The sequence below is a fragment of the Rhamphochromis longiceps genome, linkage group LG14, assembly GCF_057381845.1.
Source record: "Rhamphochromis longiceps isolate RC_006_pf linkage group LG14, R_longiceps_female_GT1.1, whole genome shotgun sequence".
Taxonomy (NCBI): Eukaryota; Metazoa; Chordata; class Actinopteri; order Cichliformes; family Cichlidae; genus Rhamphochromis; species Rhamphochromis longiceps.
In genome coordinates this window covers 35,466,189-35,477,363 of record NC_140570.1, presented here as the reverse complement: position 1 = coordinate 35,477,363, position 11,175 = coordinate 35,466,189, and the positions used below count along the sequence as shown (strand labels likewise).

Sequence of the window (11,175 nt, the reverse complement as noted above, 5' to 3'; positions counted from 1 at the left end):
GACATGCAGTTTCTTGACTAAAAATGCTCTCCTTGTATATTATTAAGTCACAGCTATCAACACCTTCTTAGAGAGTAAAAAAAAATAAATCCCAATAGCAGTTTGAACAGTGCTTGTCTGTTATGTAAATAGTTATTCTGGGTCATAAACCATCTCAAATATTTGGTATTCAAATCAAGCTACCACTGCAACCCTGCAAGCAGCCTAAATTACAGTTGATGACCCCAGCGACGACAAAGATCCCCAACAATGAAGCTTACTCAACAAAACTGGGGTCTCCTTATACGTCACTGATTGTTTATGTGGGGAATTCCTCACTAGGAAACCTGTGGTGGAAGAAAAACTGAGGCCGTCAGCTCTGGAGATGGGGTGACACCTGGTGGATACAGGATTCTTGGCAATCTTATGCTGAAATTGTTCACTGGAGTTCCCAGCTGTAGATGGCAGACTGGAGGCATGCAGCTGTGCACATTGAAGGACATGTTCAGACACGGGAGAAAAAGTGAATCCCTAGTGTGTAGGAAGCCCTACTTGAATTTTAACATTGTTTACAATTTTGGCTTGCAATGTTTATTAAGACAATAACCAAGACAAAACAAATAATTTCCTGCCTTCTGTTTAGGAGTTATGCTCTTGCTGTGTCTCTTACTGGGGGCATGCTATGTATTGCATCTATGCTAAACATCCATATCAAACCAAACACTCACATGATTTTAGCCTCCTTTAGAAGTTCAAACATCTTGCCAGGACGTGGAATATTTAGTTCAGTTCACATTTGTTTGTTTTTTCGCAGTTAAATTACTAACTGGGACTTTCGTTGTGATGTTTGCATCTTCCCCCTGTTTACACAGGTTTTCTCCAAGTACTCTGGCAAATACAGCAACCAGCAGCTGTGAACGTGTCAGTTAATGCATGTCAATATAAAACTGTTAACTTGGATTTGTCTCTTAATATTTCTGCTTTTTGTAGCTATCCTACATTGAGACACAAACAAGTTTAATAATTTCAAGTTCATTTATTTATTTTTATGCAAAAAGGTGAGCAAACAAAATTGAAAACAGCTGTATAAGGTTAGTTTAGCACAAATTACTTTTAATTTTTCCTGCCTATACACGGGACATTAAACTGAGTATGTTAGTGATTCAATCATTAACATGTCAAAAATATTGATGTAGAAATATACAACTTTTTGTAAGAGAAAATCCAACCTTTTGTATTTCTGTATTCTGTATTAAGGAAAAACATTTAGTATGAAAGGTAAAGTTACACTAGCACATATAAGATATAGCATATAAGAAGATAGCACAACCACTTAGAGCTCAAGAACTCATTACAGCTTCTTATCAAATGTCAGAAAAACGGAAATGTAATAACGGTGCATTCCATGGAAAATTTGAAATATTTTCCCAACTATACAGAAAAAAAAACTAGCATTTTTCTGCAGTGCTTAGAAACTAAAATGATTTTTGATGTCTTTGATCTGCTTCATCATGTCACCAATTTGCTGTCCTTGTTCTTTGAGGACATCCTGAACAACCTTCTTCTGGGGAGCGTTGAGGGAAACTGTTGCCCTAGTTCCGGGCATATCCTTGCCCACTTGTGTCTTCTGGTACTCCATCTTCATGTTCACCTGTCTGATGCAGTTTTCCAGGTGTTTCAGTTGATCATTGATGGTCTGCAGCTCCTTCTTCATTTCCTTTTCACTGTTTGACAGTATGGGTAGCTGGCTTTGCAGGCTACACAACACTTTCTTAACCCTGTTCATAATGGTTTCTTGGCGATACTTTGCATCTTCGTATTTATCAGCCAACCTTTCTGCTGCTTCTCTCAAACTCTTCCTCTCCTCCCTGCACAGAGACAAATCCTCCAGCTGCTTGTTCTTCTGGCCTGTCAGGAGTTTCACCCTCCTCTGCATCTCTTCACGAGCCATGTCCTGCTTGAGAATGTACTCCTCGCGGAACACCTGTGTGGCTCTGCTGAGGAGCTCCAGACACTCTGGAGGTGGTGGTGATGTGTCCTTGTCTCCAGCTTTAAGTACAAGAGGATTGGTGGAGCTCCGTGCCAGGATGTTGCGAATGTGCTGCTCAAAGGAGTCTTCGGCCAGCCCACGCAGAGGGGAGCTGGCAGAGCCCAGACCTGGGTGGGAGCAAAGCAGGGGAGGGGAAGGAGGGCGAATGGAGCTCAGAAGGGGTAACAGAATGCACTCGTAAGTGCTGGTGATGCAGATCATGGTGGCGCCCAAGGCAAGGTCAGACACAATCAAAAAACCACGAATTGGAGCCGACTGACTGGTCAGGAGCGGTCTGGTGCAAAGAATGTGCTCTACAATGCAGCGCTTCTCAGCAGCCAGCTCCTGGAGACTGTCCTTATCCTCCTCATCTGATTTAAGGAACCTCTGCAGCTTGTTGACCCAGATTAGCCCCACGCTGTGCACTCCTGCTTCATGGGTGCAATGATACCGGTGCTGACAGAGAGGGTCTCTGTGCAGTTTGATTGGACAGGTGAAATCAAACTCTTGCGGCTCCTCGTCCTCTCCCGTTGCCACTTTAAGTATGAGCTCTAGCTCAACACACTCAAACACATAAAGAGCTGGCACTGTCTCTGTGCCTCGGATCCACTTTTCCACTGCCCCCGTGTCATCCTCTTCTTCAGACTCCAGCACGACACAGTGATACAGTGTGCCAGTTTCTGTGGCGATGACCAAGATACTCGGAACACATGGCAGGCACAGAATGGCACAAGCATCATAGCCATAGTTATCCTCTGCTGCTGGATACATGGGGAGAGGTCCAACGGGTTTACTCAGACTTATACCGTTTACCTGGCTCGTGTAGTTCACATAGGTCTCCCCATTTTCGTAAAGAATATAGAGAGGGTAGACCAGCTGGTCTTTGGAGACCTGTCCTGCCAGCTGCCGAGGAGGGGATGAAATCGGCCCAAAGTCAAACGCCACTGCTATCTCTCCCAGAGAAGCTGCGTACGAATGCACCGGAGGGTCGAGGCTGCTCTCGTCTTCTGACTGCGACACTGGCAGGATTTTGGCCGGTGTCTGCGGAGACTTCAAGCTGTAAAATCTGATCGTGTTGTCTGAAGTGAGCAGCACCATATGTGGCTCGTCAGTCTCGCTAGGGTACCAAGCAGCCTGTCGCAGACTGACCGACGGTGAGCTGGTGAAGAAGCGCTCCGCCACCGGGATGGTCTTGCAGTTGATTTTGCTGCGTCCGCCTTCAAACTCGGACCTCTTGCCCCACCGCAGAGGAAGCTCCAGGACCGAGACGCCTCGTTGACCGACCAGCGCGACATGGTGCTGTGTCGGGCTCACCAGCACCTGGCACACTTCAAAGAGCGGCGGGTTGATGCACAGCAAGGTCTGATACTTCCCGCTACCGGAGCTCTCCTCTGAGTTTAAGTGCCGCAGGTTGGTTGTGTAAAACACGCGGTCTGAATCGTCCCACACGAACAAATCCGCTCCCAAACAAAACGTGAGGTTCTTAGCGATCCCTCTTTCACTCGAGGTGCACTCCAAATCCAACTTCTCGCGTATTATTTTGAATATCGTGTGATTCGGTAAGTCATTGAGCCACCGTTCTGAATTGAGTGCCGCCATCTTGATCAACTGTCTGATTTCTGAAGGAAGCAGTAACGTGTTTTGGTTTTTTTCACGACAGTCATTTAACGTGTTACGGTGGCCGGTGTCGTATATTTTGCAGAATCACCATGGCGCTGAAAGAGACCGCTGGGCTGTATGAGACACTTAAAGCGGAGTGGAACAAGAAAAATCCAAACCTAAACAAATGTGGAGACCTTCTGAGCAAGCTTAAGGTAAAGTCGCACATTTGCTTGTCCAGGGTTGATTGTAGGAAGGAAGTCTTTCTATTTGTAAACGTTAGCACTGTTAGCAAACAGATTGCTAACTTACGCTAGCCCAGCTAACGCTGTACGTTAACGTCAGTAACTGGATAAACACCGATAATTAAATTAATTTTGGTTGAATAGTGTAGAGTTTTCACTTGCTAACTACAAACCAATGTTTGGAGAGGGATCGAACAATATCATCATTTTAGGATAATGCTGAAACAAATGATTAACTTAGTCAATGAAAGCTAACGTCACTGTACCTTTCGTTAGCTCAGTTTTCTGTTTGGCAAGTTTAAGCCGAGTTGAAAGAGGTATCACTAAAAAGAAGAACCTTTTTTTCTTTGCTTTTTTTTTTAAAAGTGACTCGTGATAAGGACATCAGCAAAGATGTTTTTCGTATTCAAAAATTGTTCGTATATACAACCAGTTTTGCAAGGCAAAGTCAGTCAAATCTGTTATATTTCTATTAAGAAGCAACCATTATGAAAGTTATATTAGCCTATATATAAAATACACCTATTCAATTCAATCAATTCCACGTTTGGTACAGCCACTTGGAGATAAAGAGCTCATTGCAGCTTCTTGTTAAATGACAAAAAATACAAATGTAATAACCAAGTGCATTCCAAGGGGAATCTGAAACGTCCCCCCTAACTATACACAACTAGCATTCTCTTCAATGCTTAAAAACAAAAAGGGTTCTTGATATCTTTGGTTTGGTTCATCATGTCACCAGTTTGCTGTCCTTGTTTACTAAGGACATCCTATTGGACAACTGCCTTCTGGTGGGTATAAATGATAATGTTGGGGAAATTTCACATTCACAAAACAAGGTGGACCATCTCCAAGTCAAGCTTTATTCATTTTTTAAATTAGGAACTATTACTATTACAACACGGCACTATAGTTAAGATCTTGAAAAGGGAAAAAAACTGTTACAATAAAATATAACTTTGATAAATTAGATTGTTAATGCTTGTTACAGCTTTTTCCTCTGTATCTTGTGTTCTTCCTTGTTTCTTCCTTTTTTCTTGTGATATAACCCTGGCATTGAGATGCTCTGTATATGTAATTGTTATTTTTTTAAAACAGAGTTTGACTGAGAAACGAAGGAAAAAAGTTTCAACAGGAGTCTGACATCAAAATAAATGTTTTATAAGGTTGTCTAGGTTGTTAGAACTCAATGAAAACCAACTTTGGGGTTTGTTCTGTTACAAATGATGTGTTGTAATTTAGATTTACATTGTTACATTTATCTTTTCTTTTTAAACAGATTTCATTGTTGGATCTGAACTTTTTACCTACCAGTGGATCCTCTCTCACCAAGCAGCAGCTCATTTTAGCTCGTGAGTACCTGCAAATCAAGCTGCCACAAGTTAACACAACAGCTTTTTAAGTTACTTGCAAAATAATTTCCAAGTACAATTTATGTTTGTATTTTAGGTGATGTACTTGAAATAGGAGCCTTATGGAGCATCCTCAAGAAGGACATCCCATCCTTTGAGCGATACATGGCCCAGCTAAAATGTTACTACTTTGATTACAAGTAAATGCCACTTTCTCTTAGAGAATTTGTTGCCCAAGATTGAGGTCTTTTTGTAACTGAAGTAATTATTTACATCTTTTTCTTTTTTAGGGAAGAGCTGCCTGAAGCTGCTTACATGCATCAGTTACTTGGACTGAACCTGCTCTTCCTGCTTTCGCAGAATCGCGTGTCTGAGTTTCACACAGAACTCGAAAGATTGAGTGCTAGAGATATTCAGACCAACGTGTACATCAGACACCCAGTGTCTCTAGAGCAGGTGCTATAGCTTACTTATGGACAATGCCTGATTTTGATTTGGATGATTTTTATTGTGTAATATCAGGTGTTAAAGAAAAAAAAAATTTGTGTGTCCAATTGGAAATTTGTACCCGTAAATTGCTCAAAATTAGTGATATATATATATGCATGCATGCTAGCATTAGTGTTAACTTGAAATTATAGAAGCTACATTTGTAAAATAGTTTTGATCCTACAATAGATGTTGCATCAGAGGGTTATGTTTGACTGCTATTTGCAGTAATTCCTTTATATGCTTCACTAAGATTTAATAGATTGCTTTTGGCCTGAGGTAGATCGATGTGTGCTCTGATATTTTATACCCATTATGTATTTAAAGGTATATATATTAATTTACACAAACTAAATATTTATTTGGACAAATGCTTGGCTTATTGGAGTTTTACTTATACACAATAATTTAAGTCCTGTTATAGTAACTTTGATGTAAATGCAATCTTAATATTTTATTCTCTCTCTGCTAATTTCAGTACTTGATGGAGGGAAGCTACAACAAAGTATTCCTAGCCAAAGGCAACATCCCTGCTGAGAGCTACACCTTTTTTATAGATATTCTTCTGGACACAATTCGGTAAGGACCATAATGATTTCTATGCCTTTTACACATTCTGCATTCGTTGTGAATTTTAAAATATTTATCAGTAGCCTACAACCACATAACAACAGTTAGGTGTGCAAAAGCTATTTTAATCCATTTTACATAGTTGCAGTGAATAGTGTAAAGACAACTCAACACAACAAACACAATGATTTATTTTACTCTCATAGTTGTACCAATACTTTAACCTGAGCAAATGTGAAATAGATGGCAGTTTAAACACCTTTTTAAACAATATCTTTCCTGTCTTTGTCTAATTTTTAATGTTTTCTTGATTTGTACTGTGAACTCTGGGGGGAAAAACAACTTCATTTCACTGTGTTGTGCCATAATAATGTAGAAATGTATAAAACGTCATTAAAAATACAACTCTGTCCTTTGAAGATGACTTTAACTAAAGCTGACCTTTTCAATTGCAGCGACGAGATTGCAGGTTGCATAGAGAAGGCGTATGAGCAGATCCAGTTCAGTGAAGCTACCCGTGTGCTTTTCTTCAGTTCCCCCAAAAAGATGACAGATTATGCCAAGAAGGTAAGTCTGTTTTCATTTGGGAATCAAGCCTGTAGTCAAATCCAGATATTATGAGGAGGAGACATTAGATTCCTGCTGTGATAACATGATTTAAAGAAATTAAGTTCCTGCTTAACTCTGTTGCTTCTGCTTATGCAAATGCTTATTAAGATTTATTAGGTAAACACTGGCTGTCAGGTGGCCTTGGAGCCTGAAATATTTATGTAAAGTCTAAGTTGGTTCTTAATCAACGTGTTATGTTGTAGATGTCATTATGATTGGATATAGGAAGGGGAGTTGTCAGAAACTGGCTTGTTAATATACAGGAAAATGTCCCTCCAGATGTTAGATAAAATTTGTGCATAGGCAGAACCTGAAAAATAAGTAATATTCATAACATCAGATGGAAAAGATACATTTTACTGTTTGTTTTCAGATGTTCCTTAACAAGTTGTCTATAATTAAAATAAAAATCCTTCCTAGATTATTGCATGTAATAAGTCAAATAACTACATAAGCAATCTGTAACTGTTGATTTTCATTTTATTTTTTATTTGTTTAAATGAATACATTTTCCCCCATTTCAGAGAGGATGGAATTTGAGTGCAGATGGCTATTACTCTTTCACCAATCAGCAACAGCGGACAGAAGAGGTGAACATCCCTTCTACTGAGCTGGCACAACAGGTCATCGAATACGCACGACAGCTGGAAATGATTGTGTAATCCGCCCCCAGGAACACACTCAACCATGTACAGATGCACTCAGACAAACACGCCACTGGTCCAGTATACATCCAGTCAGCTCAAACACAGTTTCACTAAGGGATATGACTTCCTTTATTGCCAGAGTGGTTTATTTGTTTCCTATGCCTCACAAATCAACTGGCATCCATTATTCCTGTTTTCCCAAATCTACCTGGAAGTCTGACAGATTGGTTTTTATTTTAATACAAAACCCCCCACTGAAAATATCACCTTTGGTCTAATTAGCAGTTGCTATATAAATATCTATATTGCAGACATGTGAGAGTCTGAGTGTTTAAAGCCGGTTCTTTTATTCAAAATACCATCTGTCCAACGTTAAACTTTAGTTTTCTTTAGTCATTCCCAGATATTTCTTTTAAACACTGGGTCTCTTCTTTTTCAACTGTAAGAAAATTTAAAGTCATCACCCTAATTTTGGTATTCAGTGTCAAACAACTGTCAATAAACTCACCATTTTTTTCCCTGAACTTCAAATTCTTTTTGTATCAAAGTTTTCTCTCCTGGGTAGAACAAAAATACATGTATTGCCCTTGCCTTGTATCTAAAATTGCCACTGAAGTTTGTGTTTGACTCTTCCTCACTAGACATTTTGTAAACACATTGATCTACAATAAATGATTCATAAAACAAACTTTTTGCATGTTAGTGTTGTGTTCTTTATACATTTCTAACTTTCCCCAGAATTAAGCCACTGATAGCAGCTCAATAGTAATGCCTTCTTTCATTGGTCAGTGTCTTTTCTAGTCTCTTTCAATGTTGAGTAAGCTGGATGCAGCTGGTGCATTTGGAAGTGGAATCAAAAATAGAATTACTGATTATTAACCAATGGTACAAAGGAAAATAGAAGGAAGGGTAAAATGCTTGAACTTTCATCTTAAGGGTAAGATTGGGTCCTAGTTACGATCACATAGTTATTCAGATTTTATTAATGATAGCCAGATTCCTTATGTTGAACGTATACTATACCATACCATACCACATGTCTCCTGTGCACTTCTTTTTCTTTGGGTGCTAAGCATGTTTTGGTTATTCTGACATGCCAGAGGTGGTGTTGGATATCTGACTTCAGAGCACCCAGCAACTGGTGATGATGCAATTGAAATAAATATCCATTCAGTTATTCATTATCCCTTTCTGCAATTATGAAAAAAGATTTAAAACAGACTATTTTTCTTTTATTTGTGGTATGTTGTTTTAGTTTCATTGTACAACTCCTTTAATCTACGATTGTTGGGTTTTTTTGGTTGCTTGTTTTTAAGAGATGTGAATTGCACTTGGAGCTGATGCAGCTTGTGGGATTTGTGTTACTGGGTCACAGTCTTGTGAATCTTTTCATTGCTTCAGAGGGGCAAACTAAATGGTAAATGGCCTGTATTTGTATAGCGCTTTACACAACCAGTCATCCACCCATACATTCACACGCTGGTGATGGCAAGCTACATTGTAGCCACAGCCACTCTGGGGCGCACTGACAGAGGCGAGGCTGCCGGACACTGGCACCACCGGGCCCTCTGACCACCACCAGTAGGCAACGGGTGAAATGTCTTGCCCAAGGACACAACGACCGAGACTGTCCAAGCCGGGACTCAAACCGGCAACCTTCTGATAACAAGGCAAACTCCCAACTCTTGAGCCACAATCGCTCAGGAATTGAGTCCATCAATCTGTGTATTGTTTCACTGCCATTGCTGGGTTTCATTTGATTTATACTTATTTTCCTGATTGTATTAATTTGTAGGCCATTTAAGCAAATTAAGGTGTTATGTGGCCAGGTAGAGGTTTGTAAGAGCATTGTGAATAAGATATGTAAGTTTTGAATCATTAGTAATATTTTGTGTATTCAAATAACCTTAAAATGACAGATTAACCAAAAAACAAAACAAAAATAAACTGGTTTCACGGTGGAAGTTTAGTTTTTTGAGTACTTGGATGTGTAATGACGCTGCCATGTTTTGTCATTGCCTTACACTTACCGGCCACTTTTTAAGTTACACCGGTTTGAATGATTCGACATTTGTATTAACAATCAATCTGTTCAATCCTTTAGGCATGGTTAAGATGACTTGCTGAAGTTCAAAATGAGCATCAGTATGGGGAGGAAAGGTGATTTAACTCACCTTTAATTAACTTGAGTGGTTAGGTATGGTTCTTGCTGTTGGTGAGTGTCTTAGAAACTGCTGATCTACTGGGAAATTCTCACATCCATCTCCTGGTCACAGGAAAATGGCAAGACTCCTTCAAACTGTGAAGAAAGGAAACATTTTTTTAAGGAAGGAAACAGTAACTAAAATAACCAGTTGCAACCAAGGTATGCGAAACAGCAAATGGGCTACAGCAGTAGAAGACCACACAGGGTACCACTTTGGTCAGCTAAGAACGAAACGGTTCTAATTCCACAAGTCGCCAATAGGATAATCCAAGAGTCAAAAAATATTTTGTGGTCTGATGAGTCTCAATTTCTGCTGCAACATTTGGGGTCAGAATTGAGCATAAAGGACATGAAGTGTGGATTCATCCTGCATTGAATCAGTAGCTTAGACTGCTTCTAGTGGTTTAATAGCGTGGGTGATATCTTCTTGACACACCTTGGCCCCTTTAGTACCAACTGAACATCTTTCAAACACTATAGTCGGTCTTAATATTGTTGCTGTCCACCTCTTTGTTACTAAAGTGTGCCCATCTTAGCTGCTTTCACGAGCTTAAAATATATCACATTGGTTTGCTGACCATATCAATGTCAGGTTCACTGTGTTGAAATGAACTCCACAGTCACCTGACCTCAATCCAACAGAGAATCTTTGAGAAGTGGTGGAAAAGGGAGATCTACATGATGCATATTGCATCTGATAAAACTGCAATGCTATTCCATGAATGAATTAAAGTGAAATTGTGGTGTGCCTCCAAACACATAGAGATCATGACATGGTGCTGGACGTAGTTTGGAAAAATGCAGTATGTGATATAGCATATAGTTAGGGCTGGATCAGGTGACCCTGAATCCTCCCTTAGTTATGCTGCAATAGACGTAGGCTGCCAGGGGATTCCCATGATGCATTGAGTTTTTCCTTTCCAGTCACCTTTCTCACTCACTATGTGTTAATAGACCTCTCTGCATTGAATTGTACCTGCTATTAATCTCTGTCTCTCTTCCACAGCATGTATTTATCCTGTTTTCCTTCTCTCAGCCCAACCGGTTGCAGCAGATGGCCCCGCCCCTCCCTGAGCCTGGTTCTGCCGGAAGTTTCTTCCTGTTAAAATGGAGTTTTTCCTCCCCACTGTCGCCATAGTGCTCGCTCATAGGAGGTCATATGATTGTTGGTTTTTTCTCTGTATCTATTATTGTAGGATCTACTTTACAATATAAAGCGCCTTGAGGCGACTGTTGTTGTGATTTGGCGCTGTATAAATTAAATTGAATTGAATTGATCCACCCCCCCCCCCAAAATTATAATATCTTAAATACCTGTCTCTGCACTGTTAATACCTGACATTTTGGCGAATAACGAGCTCATATTGTTGTTGTTGTTAGTAGTAGGTTATTGTTACTAAAATTAGTAAATTATGTCAAGGTTTAACATTAAATATGTTTTGGGTTAGCC

The 11,175-nt window shown here is 39.9% G+C and overlaps 2 protein-coding genes across 2 annotated transcripts; one reads left to right on the top strand and one right to left on the bottom strand.

Moving 5' to 3' along the window:
- Window positions 1–1,007: 1,007 nt before the first annotated feature.
- On the bottom strand, window positions 1,008–3,643 carry nup88 (nucleoporin 88). The gene has a single exon (XM_085379904.1). It carries the CDS (start codon window positions 3,605–3,607, stop codon window positions 1,448–1,450), a length of 2,160 nt encoding a protein of 719 aa, XP_085236030.1. The 5' UTR covers window positions 3,608–3,643; the 3' UTR covers window positions 1,008–1,447.
- On the top strand, window positions 3,549–7,722 carry psmd8 (proteasome 26S subunit, non-ATPase 8). The gene is made up of 8 exons (XM_085379919.1): window positions 3,549–3,567; window positions 3,711–3,822; window positions 5,132–5,204; window positions 5,302–5,404; window positions 5,495–5,660; window positions 6,172–6,272; window positions 6,719–6,830; window positions 7,397–7,722. Exons 2-8 carry the CDS (start codon window positions 3,718–3,720, stop codon window positions 7,532–7,534), a joined length of 798 nt encoding a protein of 265 aa, XP_085236045.1. The 5' UTR covers window positions 3,549–3,567; window positions 3,711–3,717; the 3' UTR covers window positions 7,535–7,722.
- The last annotated feature ends 3,453 nt before the right edge of the window (window positions 7,723–11,175 follow it).